General features: G+C 38.9%; 1 protein-coding gene across 1 annotated transcript in view; it reads left to right on the top strand.

Moving 5' to 3' along the window:
- Positions 1-17,645, top strand: part of LOC130975013 (uncharacterized) — a 51,970-nt gene extending 34,325 nt beyond the window's left edge. Inside the window, exons 2-3 of the mRNA XM_057899848.1 lie at positions 16,171-16,424; positions 17,017-17,645. Coding sequence (XP_057755831.1) covers positions 16,171-16,424; positions 17,017-17,645 — 883 coding nt within the window. The remainder of the gene's footprint in view (positions 1-16,170; positions 16,425-17,016) is intronic.

Genomic DNA, 17,645 nt, shown 5'->3' with positions numbered 1-17,645 from the left:
GTCGTATCAAGTAGTAAAACTCACTTAAAGTGAGGTCGATCCCACAGGGATTGATGGATCAAGCAACTTTAGTGGGTGATTAGTTTAGTCAAGCTAACATTGAGTGAATTGTGTGAAATGTGCCCAACGGAAAGTAAATTGCAAGGAATTTAAAAGATGCAGAAAGTAAAATTGCAAGTGACTTAAAGAACAAGAAAGTAAAATAGCTTATACTTAAATTGCAAGAAATGTAAATTGCAGAAACTTAGATTGCAAGAAATGTAAATTGCTTGAATTATAAAAGGGATTGGGAGCTGGAATTGCAGAATTTAAACAAGCAGAAGCAGATTGCAACAAACAGAATAACTAAAGATGAATTGAATTGCAATAGATCTTAAACAGAAAAGCAAAAATGCTTGAAGAATGAAAACAGAAAAACTGATGCTTAATTTGCAGCAATTAAAAGGATGTTGAAGATCTCAGGAGTGAAAGAGACTAGAAAACAAGTCTAGATCTCAAATCCTTCCTTGATCCAACAAGAACAATTGCAAAATGAAAATATAAAAGTAAATTGCAGAAGAAAAGAAAGTGAAGGCAGTAAACAGAATTTGAATTATGCAGAAAGATTAACAAGAGATCTCAAGGTGGAATTGAAACAGAAGTTCTTCAATTCTCCACCCAAGATCCAAAACAAAAATGGAAACTAAGAGAGAGAGCTTTCCAATGGAGCTGCCCTCCAATATTCTCTAATGGGGCTCTCCTTTACAAAGATAAAAATGATGCCTTATATAGGCTTTACAAAGTGAAAATGAAATTAAAACAAATTTCAATTAAAATGAAAATCCTAATCTAATTGATCTTTGTGCCTTTAAGTGATGATAATAGGCTTAGCTTGCTTTGGATTTGAGGAAGAGTGGGTCTAGATGGCCTTGGTTCAATTGGTGAAGAGTTGAGTTCAAAAGGAATTTTAATTAAATTTTGGGCCATGGGTGTTGCTCCCAGGGCAATGCTCAGCTCTCCCCAAGAGCGGAGCATCCAAGCCTTGCCAAGTCTTGTGCGTGCAACATTGCTCCCTGGCCGTGTCATGTAATGCTCAGCTCACTTGGTTCGAAACTTGAGGGAAGCATTTGGAGAAAAGATTTTCCTTGAATTTTTATGAAGAGAGCACGACAATGCTCTCCAAGTGAGCTGAGCATTGGAAGCCCCTCTTTGCCTTGGAGTCAGGCTCCCTCTTCGAATCTTGGGGGTTGCACTTTGGGCTATTTTTGCTTATTTTTGGCCCTTAAAGATGCATTTCACTCGTGCCTCAATTTCATGCCAAATATAAATTGCCATACATCGTTGGAAAGATCTGAATGTCAGCTTTCCAAAGCAACTGAAAGCACATCAATTGGACGTCTGTAGCTCAAGTTATAGCCGTTTGAAGGAGGCATGGGCATGCTGTAAGCGCCCAGATTTTAACTTAGCCAAACTTTTGCTTCCAAGTTGAAAATGCATCAGGAAGATGCTCCGCTCTTGGCATGAGCGGAACTTTGTGTGCTGATTGCAATTTTTCCTTTAATTTGGTCATGGGCCACGCTTTTAAAACCGTGGCCTAAGGCTCCAAAGTTTGCTCCAACTTCAAAGTGTTCCCCAAAGCTCTTTTTTTCTCCTTTTTAGCTTATTTTGTGCTTCTTTGCTTCTTTTTCTTCTTATTTCCTACAAGATTTATAAAATTAAAAGATCAAAGAAATATACCAATTAAGCACAAAAGCATTCAATATTTAAGCACAAATCATCAATTTCTTGTATGAAAAAGCATAGAAAAACATGATATGGTGACATGTCATCATACACAATCACTTTTGATCCTACTAAATAAGATTTGAACTTATCAACGGCATAAACCACTGCAAGCAACTCCTTTTCTGTGGTTGTGTAATTTTTCTGTGCGTCATTTAAAACACGGCTAGCATAATAAATAACATGCAGAATCTTGTCATGCCTTGTCCCAATACTGCACCAATGGCATGGTCACTGGCATCACACATTAGTTCGAATGGTAGTGTAAAATGACTGGTGTTGTGACTAGCATAGCTTTCAGAGTCTCAAAGGCCTGCAAACATTCTATGTCAAAGACAAATGGTGTATCAGCGGCTAGCAGACTACTCAGAGGTTTTGCAATTTTTGAAAAATCCTTTATAAACCTCCTATAGAATCATGCATGCCCTAGAAAGCTTCTGATTGCCTTAACATTGGCAAGTGGTGGTAATTTTTCAATTACCTCTATCTTAGCTTGATCTACCTCTATCCCCTTGCTCAAAATTTTGTGCCCAAGGACAATTCCTTCAGTCACCATAAAGTGACATTTCTCCCAGTTTAAAACCAGGTTAGTCTCTTGGCACCTTTTTAGAACAAGTGCTAGTGGTCAAGACAGGAGCTGAATGAGTCTCCAAATACTGAGAAGTTATCCATGAAGACTTCAAGGAAATTTTTCTACCATATCAGAAAAGATAGAGAGCATGCACCTCTGAAAGGTTGCAGGTGCATTGCACAGACCAAATGGCATCCTTCTGTAAGCAAATACTCTAGATGGACATATGAATGCTATTTTCTCTTGGTCCTGAGGATCTACTGCAATTTGGTTGTAACCTGAATAGCCATCCAAAAAGCAGTAGTATTCATGACCTACTAGTCTCTCTAGCATCTGGTCTATGAATGGTAAAGGAAAATGATCCTTTTTGGTGGTTGTATTGAGCCTTCTGTAGTCAATACACATACGTCACCCTGTAACTGTTCTTGTAGGAACTAGTTCATTCTTTTCATTATGAACCACTGTCATGCCTCCCTTCTTGGGGACAACTTGGACAGGGCTCACCCAGAGGCTATCGGAAATAGGATAAATAATCCCAGCCTCTAGTAACTTAGTGACCTCTTTCTACACCACCTCCTTCATGGCTGGATTCAGCCACCTATGTGGTTGAACCACTGGCTTAGCATCATCCTCCAATAGGATCTTGTGCATGCATCTGGCTAGGCTAATGCCCTTAAGATCACTTATGGACCACCCAAGAGCTGTCTTGTGTGTCCTTAGCACCTGAATTAGTGCTTTCTCTTCCTGTGGCTCTAAAGCAAAGCTTATGATTACCGAAAAAGTGTCATCTTCTCCCAAAAATGCATACTTCAGGGATGGTGGTAGTGGTTTGAGCTCAGGTTTGGGAGGTTTCTCCTCTTCCGGAGGAGTTTTCAGAGGTCTCCTATTTTCTCTGGTTCCTCCAGATCAGGCTGAACATCTTTAAAAATATCCTCTAGCTCTGATTCGAGACTCTTAGCCATATTGACCTCTTCCACCAGGGAGCCAATAATATCAACGCTCATGCAGTCTTTTGATGTGTCTGGATGCTGCATAGCTTTGACAGCATTCAGTTTAAACTCATCCTTATTGACCCTCAGGGTTACCTCCCCTTTTTGGACGTCAATAAGAGTTCGTCCAGTTGCTAGGAAAGGTCTTCCTATAATGAGAGTTGCACTCTTGTGCTCCTCCATTTCCAGCACTACAAAGTCAGTGGGAAAGGCAAATGGCCCAACCTTAACAATCATTTCCTCAATTACGCCTGATGGAATTTTAATGGAGCCATCAGCAAGTTGGAGACATATTCGGGTTGGTTTGACTTTTTTAGTCAAACCAAGCTTTCTGATAGTAGATGCAGGTATCAGGTTGATACTTGCCCCAAGATCACATAAAACTGTCTTGGTACAAGCATCCTCTAATGTGCATGATATCAAAAAGCTTACAGGATCCTTAAGCTTCTCTGGTAATCTTTTTAAAATGACTGCACTGCATTTTTCAGTGAGAAAAACTTTTTCAGTCTCCCTCCAATCCTTCTTATGACTTAAGATCTCTTTCATGAACTTAGCATAAGAGGATATTTGCTCAAGTACCTCTGTAAATGGAATCTTTATTTTAAGAGTTCTGAGATAGTCTGCAAAGCGGGCAAATTGTTTATCCTGTTCCGTTTGATGGAGTTTCTGAGGATAAGGCATCTTGGCTTTATATTCTTCAACCTTAGTTGCTCCAGGTTTATTTCCTACAGAAGTGGTTGGAGAAGCCTGCTTAAGGGGGTTGTTATAAGCACTTGCAGGTGTCTGATCCCTCATTGGCATTTGAACGCCAGAATTGGGTGTTGTATGGGCGTTTAACACCAGAATTGGCTACTGTATGGGTGTTTAATGCCAACTTCTGACCCTTTTTTGGTGTTTGAACGCCAGAATAATTCCTCTCTGGGCTCTTAACTGTCCTCAGAGGGATTTTGGGCAGTGAATTGGTCATCCTCTCTCAGATGTTCCTTTCTTGGCTTCCTACTACTTTGAGTTGCGACATTCAATGTCTTTCCACTCCTTAAATGAACAGCTTGGCATTCTTCTGTTATCTGTTTAGATAACTGCTGTTTTGTCTGATTCAATTATTTTTCCATATTCTAGTTAGCGTCTTTGGTTTCTTGTAGCATCTCTTTAAATTCTGCTAACTTTTTTGTTATAGAAAATAGTTGCTGATTGAGTTCAGCAACTTGGTCTGGATGACTAAATTCAATGGTTACTGCTTTAGCCTCTTTTTTTATGGAGGACTCACTATTTAAGTACAGATGCTGATTTCTGGCAACCCTATCTATGAGCTCTTGAGCCTCTTCAATTGTCTTTCTCATGTGTATAGATCCACTAGCTGAGTGGTCTAGAGACATATGGGCCTTTTCTGTAAGCCCGTAGTAGAAGATGTCTAACTGCACGAATTCTAAAAATATTTCAGAGTGGCATTTCCTTAGCATCTCTCTGTACCTCTCCCAGGCATTATAAAGAGATTCATTATCCTCTTGTTTAGAGCCTTGGATGTCCAGCCTTAGCTGTGTCATCCTTTTTGGAGGGAAATATTGATTCAGGAATTTGTCTGACAACTTTTTCCATGTTCTTATGCTGGCTTTGGGTTGGTTGTTTAACCACCTCTTAGCTTGGTCTTTTACAGCAAATGAAAATTGCAATAATCTGTAGACATCCTGATCCACTTCCTTATCACGTACTGTGTCAGCAATTTGTAAGAACTGTGCCAGAAACTCAGTAGGTTCTTCCTGTGGAAGACCGGAATATTGGCAATTTTGCTGCACTATGATAATGAGCTGAGGATTTAACTCAAAATTGCTGGCCCTGATAGGGGGTATACAGATACTACTCCCATATGAAGCAGTAGTGGGGTTAGCATATGACCCCAGAGTCCTTCTGGACTGTTCATTTCCACTTAAGTCCATGATGGAGAAAGGGAGATGATGTGGATTGTAAATAAAAAAATTATTCCCTTTTTTTTTTGAAATTAAAGAAATTAAAATAATGAAAATAAAAAAATTGATGCAAGTTTCGAAAGTTAAGAAAAGAAAAAGAAATAAAAGAAATTGGAAAACTAAATTAATTAATTAATTAAAAAGATTTGAAAATATATTTTTTTGTTGTGGATTTTCAAAAAATGAAGAGAGAGAAAGTGGTTAGGAAGTTTTGAAAAAGATATGTCTTAAAATTAATGATACTTGTAAGAAAATAAATAAGAGAAAAGATTTAAAAAAGATATTATTTTAAAATTTTAAAGATTGAAACTTTCTTAACAAGAAAACACGAAACTTAAAATTTTTCAATCAGAATAATAAAATGGGACAAGTAATTCAAAAAATAAAAAAAGAAAAAGATTTTGAAAAATTTAATGAAAGATTTTCGAAAAATATAAAAAGAAAATTGGAAAAGAATTTGTTTTGAAAAAGATTTAGAAATATAAATTTTTTTAAATTGAAATTTTGACTTGACTAACAAGAAACTACCAAATTTTAAAAATTTTGACTAAGTCAACCTAAGGAATTCAAAAATGATGAGTAAATAAAGGAGAAGATATTTTTTTCAATTTAATGAGGAATGTGATGACTTGCATCATCTACCCTTCTTTCTTGCATAAAGAAGACCATAAAGGAGCATAAATCTCATTTGATCAGTACAATTCGTGCATTATTTGATGAATATTATGGTACACTACTTTGAGATGAGTTGTGCTGATTTTTAGGTGAAAAAGGACATCAAAAATGGGAAGAAGACAAACAAGAAGCTGGACGTGTGAAACTGGCGTGCCACTTGAGAGCAAACGCCACAAAAATGCACTGGTATGGCACGCCAATACTAAATTCCAGAAGGGAGATCCAAGCATGCCGGTGGGCGTGGCACGCCAGGGACTGGGCGTGGCACGCTAGCACAAAATTTCAGAGAGCAAAATGGAGAACCCAAAAGGGGCGTGGCACGCCAGGTTGGGCGTGGCATGCCAGGTTGGGCGTGGCACGCCTGGCCCATCAAGTACTAGGGGCATGCCACTTGCGCAAAGGAGCGTGGCACGCCAACTCACTATCTCAAGAAGAACCTCTAATACGGCGTGCCATTTGGTGTCGAAGGCGTGGCACGCCCGCTCCAAAAAGTCACTTTGGCGTGCCACTTGAAGACCCAGGCGTGGCACGCCAAGCTTAAAGAGTGCACAAATACATGGGCGTGCCACTTGAGCAGCACGACGTGGCACGCTGGTATAATGATCCAGAGAAGGGACTGAAGGCAATTGAAGACTGGGCGTGCCACTTGAAGTCAAAGGCGTGGCACGCTAATCGCTCAACCTCACTTGGGCGTGACACTTGGTGTTGAAGGTGTGGCACGCCAATCTGAGCATGTCACTATGGCGTGCCACTTGAAGGCCAGGCGTGGCAAGCCACTTACTTGAACGAGACAAGATCATGGGCGTGGCACACCAACCTTTAGGCGTGGCACGCTGGTATAAATTTCCAGAGAATATGGAAGAAGCAAACTACATGGGGCGTGCCACTTGGTATCGAAGGCGTGGCACGCCTGACGTTAGGATTTTTTGCTAGTAAAGAATTTATAAAAATAGTCGCGTTGTAGATATAGTTTCTAAACAAACAGAAATCCCTTCATACAAACGTTTTGGTTGTCACAAGTAACAAACCCCTTTAAAATTGATAACCGAGTATTTAAACCTCGGGTCGTCTTCTCAAGGAATTGCAGGGAGGTATGTTCTTATTATTGGTTATGAAGATTGTAAATCGGGGTTTTGAAGTTTGGGCAATGGGCACATATATATTTAAATGACAAGTAAAATAAATAAACAATAATAAAATCTCTTGGCCAGGTATGAAGTACTGGAAGTCCTATCCTTATCAATTGTGATGAGAATTGGATTTTAATCCCACTTTGTTAACCTTTACTAAACAAAGGAAAATTAAGTGGACTGATTAGCTTGATTCTCAAGTCCTAGTCAACTCTTATGGAGAGACTAGCTTTAGAACAATCCTAGTGCAATCAGAATCTACCCATTTCAATCACTATTTTATTTGACAGCTCAAGCGTTACCAATTACTTGACCCAAGCCAAAAGGGGAAAATTCTAAATTAAATTGAAGACATCATAAATAGAATAAAGCAATCATAAATATGAAAATATCTCAAATAACATTAATTAAGGAGATCAATCTAAACATGGAACAGTTCATAAATTTAATTGGAAAAATAAATAAAAAGGAACATTGAACCTGAATCGAGAGTCACTCTTAAAAACCAAGAGAAGTCCTAAATCCTAGTTTCTAAAAATCCTAATTTCTAATCCTAATCCTAATCTTAAGAGAGAGGAGAGAACCTCTCTCTCTGAAAACTACATCTAAATTATGAAAAAGTGAATTATGAAAGCATTATCAGAGCATGATTATGAATGGATGCATTCTCCCACTTTATAGCCTCTAATCTGGGTTTTCTGGGCCGAAAACTGGGTCGAAAACAGCCCAGAAATCGCTGGAGAAGAAATCTGCCACGTTGGTTGTTTGTCACTGCGACGCGGCCGCACGCGGTCGCGTCACCTAGCGTCAGAGCCACTATGGCATATTATATATCAAATCGAAGCTCCGGACGTTAGCTTTCCAACGCAATTGGAACCGCGTCATTTGGATCTTTGTAGCAAAAGTTATAACCATTTGAGTGCGAAGAGGTCAGGCTGGACAGCTTTGCAGTTCCTCCAACTTCTTGTATTCCTTCCATTTTTGTATGCTTCCTTTCCATCCTCTAAACCATTCCTGCGCTGTAATCCCTGAAATCACTTAACACACATTTCAAGGCATCTAATGGTAATAAGAGAGGATTAAACATAGGGAACTTAAGGCTAAAGAAGCATGTTTTCAATCAAAGGACATAATTAGGAAGGCAAATGTAAAACCATGCAAATAGTATGAATAAGTAGGTAAAGAGTTGATAAAAACCACTCAATTGAGCACAAGATAAACCATGAAATATGGGTTTATCAACCGCCCCACACTTAAGCATTAGCATGTCCTCATGCTAAGCTCAAGAGAAGCTATAAAGGAATGAAGAGGAATGATAGAATGTATGAGATGCAACCTATGAATGCAACTAAATGCAAAATGTGTCTACCTACTTGGTTAAAAATAAATAAGTTCTTCAAGACAAATATGAACTGGATTTTACTAATTCAAATCACAAAATGAAGTACAAATAGACTTGCAAGGAGAAAATAGCTCATGAAAGCCGGAAACAAGGGATTGAGCATCGAACCCTCACTGGTAGTGTATACACTCTAATCACTCAAGTGTTTAAGGTTCGATTCTCTCAACTCTCTACTAACCTTGCTTTCTAAGGCTTGTTTTTCTTCTACCAATCAACAAAAATTTAATGCATAAATGCACATATCAAGAGGTCTTTTAAGGAATGTAATGCGGTTAGGGTCAAGGTAGGATTATAATTGGCCAAGTGGACAAAAATCGGAATCCTTAATTAACTGAAACTTTCCCACCTAACTTAAACAATCCATGTAATCATAATACAACATCTAACCATCCATTAACCATGTTTTGCACATATTCATGCATTCTAATTTCAAGTACAACTCATATGCATTGCTTTCACTACTTACTTTGGGGCATTTTGTCCCCTTTTTCTTATTTGCTCTTTTTCTCTTCTTTTTTTTTCAATGCATATGATTAAATTATTGGATGCATGAATCATGTCCTAAACATTTCTTTCACATTTTCAGAAAATTCTAATATACTCAATTCTCAAACCAAATGTTTCCAAATTCACTTCCCCACATTTAATTCATGAGCACTCTCACTAGTCTAAGCTAACCAAGGATTCAAATTAAGGATATTATTTCCGCTTAGAGTTAATGAAGTGATAAAGTAAAGAATAAAGGGGTATAATAGGCTCAACATTGGTTTGCAAGGGATAATGAAAGGTAAGGCCATATGGGTATGTAAGCTCAGTGAAACAAATGCCTCAATCATGTAAGTGCATGCATACATCAAATAATGGAAATATAGAATTAAGCAAGACAAAGATCACAATTTTAGAGAGAAAAATACACACTAAAACAAAATTTTGGTTGATAAAATGCAACCAATTCAAATAGGCTCAAAATCTCACAAGTTTTGTGTGTCCAAACTCTAAACCATGTTCCAAAATAATATTTCTTCAAACAAGTGTAACATTAAATTTTATTCAAATTAGTGAAATGCTCTAAAAGGTTTCTTGAAAAAGAAAATATTACTTTAACCAAGTGGTAAAATATGCAAAAATCAAACAAGTATGCAAATGCAACAACTAATCTACAAAGAAAATTTAAACATTGGTGTTTGAGACAAGAAAGTACTAACCCATGGAGATTGGTATCGACCTCCCCACACTTAAAGATTGCACCGTCCTCGGTGCATGCTTAGATGTGCAGGTGGATGGGTTGTTCCAACTGATGCTTTTCTTCAAGATTTTGCAGATGGACTTGTCTGTCTCCCCAAGTAAACGTCTTCCGGTTCCCCTCCGGGTGGCCATCCTAAAAGAAAAAGGAAAGAAAAGTAACCCAGAAATAAAGATAAGAAAATAAATAAAGTATGGGTGGGTTAATGCCAAATGATAAGGGTCTCATTTACATGGAAGCTTCAACATGTACGTGAGAAAATAATAGAAGCCATGGCATACCAGTGGTATAAAATTTGTAACGTAGGGGAGGAGAGTAGGTAATGGAAGTATCAATACAAGTTCATGCCAATGCAAATGGAGTGCAAGTATCATAAAAGATTGGCATTGGCAGATAATTAACATCATCCCACAGTGTAAAACAAGTTACCAGAATAAATTCAAGAAAAGATGTAACAGTAGAATAAGAATTTTTTTTAACACCAATGGAAAAAATAAAAAATTTAGAAAAGAAAATAAAAATAATATGCACAAAATTAAGATGCGATGAATGAGATATGCAAATAAATTAAGCAAAATAAAAAAAAAGATAAGAAGAATGAGCAGGGAAAGAAGTAAAGTAAGTAAGAAAGAAGAAAGAAGAAAAAGATAGAAGAAATTAGGATTGGAGAAGAAAAGATAAGATATTTGGCAAATTAGAATAAGCTGTGCGGCGCAAGCGACGCGGACGCGTGGGGCACGCGGTCGCGCGACTTGCGCTGTAAGTTAATCGACGCGGTCGCGTCGGTCACACGGTTGCGTGGCTCAATTTATGCTACTAGCGCGAGGGCAGCCTCGCGCTCGCACAACTCTCTGTTCAAAATCTTATTTTGCCAAATTTTGGGTGATGCGATTGCGTGGGTGACGCGATCGCGCAAGTGGGCTTTAGAAGAACGTGACACGGCCGCGTGAGGGACGCGGTCGCGTGAGATGGACTGCGCGTCCAGCGCCAGTCCAGCGCCACTCCAGCACAACTTTTGGTTGTGCACCATTGTTACGTCGAAATCCAGGGCACGCAACCGCGTGAGGTACGCGGTCGCGTGGGAGGCCATTTTTCCCATATGACGCGATCGCGTCAGCGACGCGGTCGCGTGGGACGATTTATGCCATTGGAACGCCTCCAGCCACGCTCTCGCGTGACTCTCTGTTCGTTTTTTTTATTTTCTCCCCTCTCCTCGTGATGCGGACGCGTCGCTGATGCAGTCGCGTCGCGTGGCCCCTTATATATATATATATATATATATATATATATATATATTATATATATATATATATGCAAGTATGCAGTATGCAATGCTAGTATGAATGTTATGCAGAACTCCAGGTTCAATACAATAAAATAAAATAAAACTTGAAAACAAATAAAACTGAATAAAAATGAAAAAAGAATGATCATACCATGGTGGGTTGTCTCCCACCTAGCACTTTTAGTTAAAGTCCTTAAGTTGGACATTTGATGAGCTTCCTGTCATGGTGGCTTATGCTTGTACTGATCCAGGAATCCCCACCAATGTTTGTATCTCCAGTAACCTTCGGGGTCCTAGACTAAGCACGTAAAGCCTTTACGAAGTTTCAAATAGATTCTTAGGCTCCCGGGGTGACAAATGTCAGAACAGATTCCAGGATCCCAAACCTTACCTTTACACCCGTTTTGGTCTTGATCTGAATTTTTCCAGCTGGGTGAAAGGTGATCTGAATTCTCACTGCAGCGACCAAACAGCTTCTTAGACCCATTCAGTTGAGCTCTATACCAACCTTTGCGTTTAAACTTAAAGCTTCCAACCATAATGAACCTTGCAGGACAATTCTTACCACTGGCCATCTTTCGCTTACTCTTAATGTCACAAAGAGCTCTAAGTTGACCATCCATCTCCAGTAGCCCATATTCAAGTGGAATTAGAAAGCTAAGGGATATGAATTTTACCTACTTGAATGTTGTGAAGGATGATGGCGACTTAGGGGGAGGTATTTTTAATGAGATTGCAAGCTCCACTCCCTTGTGCTCTTTTCGGATAACTACCACCTCTTTGCAAGCTTTTTCAATTTCAACCTCTTCCTCTTGGTAGCTCTCTTCCAATTCAATCTTCTCTTCATTGCTTTCTAAGGGCATGGGAGGTTGTGCTTCTTCTTCTTGAATCTCCATCACTTGATCAACCTCTTCCAAGTCTTCAACTGTGATATACCTTGGAGGTTGTACACCCGCCTCAACATCAAATGCAACTGTCTTGGACGGAGGCTCTATGTCTTGATTTTCCCATGGAGGTTCAGCATCTCCTAAGTCTTCAACCACTTCTGCAACTATTATGGCTGCCTCTACTTGTTCCAATACAAAGCCATGTTCCTCGTTGTCCTCTGGAGTTTCTAGTATCTCCTTCATACTACGTTCTTCATTAGATTGCTCACATGAAGCCATGGGGGTTCCTTGAGTATCCGAACGTCGGGAAGCTAATTGCTTTAACTTCTCCACTATTGCTTGCTCCAGTTGATGAAGGATTGCAGTACATTGTTTCATTAATTCTTCGAGGCTAACCTGTGATTCTGACTTTGATGGATATGGGTAATGTGTATGGAGGAGTGGTGGTTTGTGGGAGTAATTGGATTGGTATTGGGGTGGTTCTATATATGGTTCATATGGCTCATAAGGTGGTTGGTATGGTGGTTGAGGGTTAGGGTCATATGGAGGTGAATGGCGGAAAGGGGCTTGTGAGTATGGTGGTTCAAAATTATATTGAGGAGGAGGGGGTTCATAGGCATATGGTGGGTCTTGTTGGTAACTACCAGGGGGTCTACCATATCTATCATCTTGGTATGCATTGTAGAATGGTTGTTGATAGTCCATTGGAGGTGGTTGTTGCCACGATGGTTGTTCAAATCCTTGTGGCTCCTCCCATCTTTGATTGTTCCAACCATGGTGCATGTTGTCATTATAATCTCCTCTTCCTGCAACATAATTATAACCAGACTCAGAGCCAAAGGGGTGAGAGTTCATGGTAGTAAGAGAAAATAAAAACAAAAATTAATAAAATAAAAATATTTTGAAAAAGATATAATTTTTGAAAAAGATAGGAAGAAAATTTTTTTTTATAAATTTTTTTTTTGAAAAATATTTACAATAACCAATAATAAGGCACACGTTTGCAATTCCCCGGCAACGACGCCATTTTTGACGTTAGGATTTTTTGCTAGTAAAGAATTTATAAAAATAGTCGCGTTGTAGATATAGTTTTTAAACTAACAGAAATCCCTTCGTACAAACGTTTTGGTTGTCACAAGTAACAAACCCCTTTAAAATTGATAACCGAGTATTTAAACCTCGGGTCGTCTTCTCAAGGAATTGCAGGGAGATATGTTCTTATTATTGGTTATGAAGATTGTAAATTGGGGTTTTGAAGTTTGGGCAATGGACACATATATATTTAAATGACAAGTAAAATAAATAAACAATAATAAAATCTCCTGGCCAGGTATGAAGAACTGGAAGTCCTATCCTTATCAATTGTGATGAGAATTGGATTTTAATCCCACTTTGTTAACCTTTACTAAACAAAGGAAAATTAAGTGGACTGATTAGCTTTATTCTCAAGTCCTAGTCAACTCTTATGGAGAGACTAGCTTTAGAGCAATCCTAGTGCAATCAGAATCTGCCCATTTCAATCACTGTTTTATTTGACAGCTCAAGCGTTACCAATTACTTGACCTAAGCCAAAAGGGGAAAATTCTAAATTAAATTGAAGACATCATAAATAGAATAAAGCAATCATAAATCTGAAAATATCTCAAATAACATTTAATAAGGAGATCAATCTAAACATGGAACAGTTCATAAATTTAATTGGAAAAATAAATAAAAAGGAACATTGAACCTGAATCGAGAGTCACTCTTAAAAACCAAGAGAAGTCCTAAATCCTAGTTTCTAAAAATCCTAATTTCTAATCCTAATCCTAATCCTAAGAGAGAGGAGACAATCTCTCTCTCTGAAAACTACATCTAAATTATGAAAAAGTGAATTATGAAAGCATTATCAGAGCATGATTATGAATGGATGCATTCCCCCACTTTATAGCCTCTAATCTGAGTTTTCTGGGCCGAAAACTGGGTCGAAAACAGCCCAGAAATCGCTGGAGAAGAAATCTGCCACGTTGGTTTTTCGTCACTGCGACACGGCCGCATGGAGCACGCGGTCGCATCGCCTAGCTTCAGAGCCACTATGGCATATTATATATCAAATTGAAGCCCCAAACGTTAGCTTTCCAACGCAACTGGAACCGCGTCATTCGGACCTCTGTAGCAAAAGTTATAACAGTTTGAGTGTGAAGAGGTCAGGCTGGACAGCTTTGCAGTTCCTCCAACTTCTTGTATTCCTTCTACTTTTGCATGCTTTCTTTCCATCCTCTAAACCATTCCTGCCCTGTAATCCCTGAAATCACTTAACACACATATCAAGGCATCTAATGGTAATAAGAGAGGATTAAACATAGGGAACTTAAGGCCAAAGAAGCATGTTTTCAATCAAAGGACATAATTAGGAAGGCAAATGTAAAACCATGCAAATAGTATGAATAAGTGGGTAAAGAGTTGATAAAAACCACTCAATTGAGCACAAGATAAATCATGAAAAATGGGTTTATCAACGCCATTCACTATTCTTCACTTAGGCGTGCCACTTGAGCAACCAGGCATGGCACGCCAGTGTCATTCAGAGGCCAAAGAAGCATTGGAGCGTGCCACTTGAGTTCGTGGCGTGGCATAAGAAGCAGAGGATCCATTCACTCACAAAGGGCATGGCACGCCAGACCCTGGGCGTGCCATGCTAGTTCAAGTGTCCAGAGGCAAAGGAAAGTGGAAAAAAGCAAAGGGCGTGCCACTTGAGCTCGAAGGCGTGGCACGCCAACACAAGAATTCCACTATGGTGTGCCACTTAAGTTCGAAGGTGTGGCACGCCAAGGTTGACTAAGGGACGAGCGTGCCACTTGAAGGATTAAGTGTGGCACGCCAAGCTATTTTGAAGGGCACATGACACGCCGGTGATGCGCCAGCCACACGCCAGCTAAGAAGTCATGTTTATTGAGTGTTTTCTTTCCCTCTAAAAATGTAATTTTCCTTTTTTTACTTTTGTAATTCTTTTATTTTTACTATGAGTAGTATAAATACCCCCAAGGAGTACTGAAGAGGGGTTAAGCAGTTAGTTTTAGATCAACTTTTACATTCCACTTTTGAGTGCTTTTCAAGCTATGAGTAGCTAACTTCCCTCTCATTGAGAGATGGAGCTCTGTTGTACTTGATGGATTAATAATAGTGAAATTCTTCTTCTCTTCATCTTCTCTTTGATTTGCTAGAAGGGATTTCGGTCTTAATGCTTATTGTTCAATTATCTTGGGAAAGAGATTGAATGCAATTGGGTTTCTTGGGAACCATGGGAAAGGAAACATGAAACCATGCTTGAAATCCCTTCTCACACTTGAGTAGAATCTGGGTTTTGGTGATGGGATACGTGACATATAATCCCCCCTCTACCTGGCTCTACAAGGGTGTGTGGTATAATCAGGGACCAAGCATATCTCTCTTCATGAGCAATTAGACCAAGGAATTGGCTATTGATCAAGATCTGAGAGATTGAGTCACCAAGGGATTGGAACTCAATCAATCATGATTGCCAAGAGGTCAGTAAGTTGCATGATTGAAGAGGATCTAAGCTAGATTTGATCAAAAGAGACAACATCTCCCAATCTTAATGAATTTCTCCATTCTTATCTATCCATTTCTTTACTGCTTAATTTTACATTCAGCAATTCCCCATTCCTATTTACATTCAAGTCATTTATGATTCAACACTTTACATTCAGTAATTTCCATTTCTGCACTTTATTGCTTTTCTTTACATTCTAGTCATTTACATTTATGTCATTTACAATTCTGCACTTCACAATCTTATTGATCTGCTTAACTAATTCATCAATCAACTAAAACTGCTTGGATTTGCCAATCTCTGTGGATACAATCCCACTCTACTGTGGGTTATTACTTGGTGATAATTTTGGTGCGCTTGCCAAAAGAACTAATTCACTAAATTTTTTAAAGGGGTAGTAAATTTTAGTCATCAAGTTTTATGGCACCGTTGCCGGGGATTGGCTTAAATTTGACAGTGATTAAATTGATTGGAGAGCTAGATTAAGCAATTTAATTTCCCTGTTATTTTAATTTTCTTTTATTTAGTATTTTTTATATTTTTTTATCTTATTTTAAGCTCAATTTCCTTTTTCTTTGATTATCCATATTTCCACTCTTCTAACTATTTGATCAATTGCACCACTCACACTAACAACCACTTTAACACAAGTAATTCATTCATCCACTTTTTTTCTTACTTTTTGCCTTGATTGGTTGTATGACATGTAGGAGAAGCGGAGCTTCAACTTCCTTTGATTCTGAACCTGATAGGACCTTCTTTAGATTAAGGAGGGAAGCAAGAGGGAAGAGAGTCGTTGGTATTGAGGAAGAGGAAGAGTATTTTGAAACAAACATGGATGAGAATATGGAGAATCACCATGAGGAAGAAGTTCATAACCATGCCAGAGGAGGCCCAGTCAATCATGATGGGCAAGAAAGGAGAGTCTTAGGCTCCTACATCAACCCAAACCCAGGGAATTATGGCAACAGCATCCTAAAGCCAACAATTCATGCCAATAACTGAGCTGAAGCCTCAGCTCATCACACTTGTTCAGAATAATTGCTCATATGGAGGAAGTGCTCAAGAAGATCCCAATCAACATCTCAGCACATTCTTGAGGATATGTGATACTGTAAAGTCCAACAGGGTACACCCTGACATATACAAACTACTCTTGTTTCCTTTCTCACTCAGAGATAAGGCAATAAAGTGGTTGGAATCATTCCCCAAGGATAGCCTAACTACATGGGAGGAGGTCATGAATAGATTCCTTGCAAGATTTTACCCTCCATAAAGAATTAATAGGCTGAGAGCTGAGGTGCAAACTTTTAGACAACAAGATGGAGAAACACTCTATGAAGCCTAGGAGAAATTCAAAGATCTGACAAGAAGATGCCCACCAGAAATATTCAATGAGTGGGTACAACTACATATCTTTTATGAGGGATTATCTTATGAAGCAAAGAAGGCAGTGGATCATTCTTCAGGAGGCTCACTCAACAAAAAGAAAACCATTGAAGAGGCCATAGATGTCATTGAAACTATAGCTGAAAATGAGTATTTCTATGCCTCAGAAAGGACTCAGAAGAAGGGAGCACTAGAACTCAACTCCGTAGATGCCTTGTTAGCTCAGAACAAAGCAATTGCAGCACAAATAGCAACATTGACCAAGAGGATGGAGGCCAACCAAGCCTTAGTCATTCAAGACCAAACTCCTCAACAAGAAGGGAATGCATCAGAATCTGAAGGTGACTGGGAACAAGCTAATTATGTTCACAATTCATCCAGAACACCATATGACCCACATTCTAAGACATATAATCCAGGTTGGAAGAATCACCCAAACTTTGGGTGGGAAAATCAACAAAACCACAACCAGGACCACAACAAACCTTATCCATCAAATCAGCATCCCAACCACAACCCCAACCATCAAACAGGGAACCATAGACCCTACCATAACTCACAAAACACATTATACCATAACAACCAACCCATACACAACAACCTCAATCAAGATGCACCATCCTCAACTATGCAACCATACGAAATCAAGAGCAACTTTGAGAGGATGGAGGCTGCAATAGCACAACTATCATCCCAGATTTCAAGGGCAGTCTCCTCCCTCATGGATAGACAAGCACAAACTGATAGGAGGATAGATGCTAATCAAAAGGAATACAGGTCAAATCTGAAAAATTAA

This window comes from Arachis stenosperma, chromosome 4, assembly GCF_014773155.1.
Source record: "Arachis stenosperma cultivar V10309 chromosome 4, arast.V10309.gnm1.PFL2, whole genome shotgun sequence".
In the NCBI taxonomy this organism is placed as follows: Eukaryota; Viridiplantae; Streptophyta; class Magnoliopsida; order Fabales; family Fabaceae; genus Arachis; species Arachis stenosperma.
Note: the sequence above shows the minus strand (reverse complement) of the source record. Positions and strands in the feature narration are given on the sequence as shown.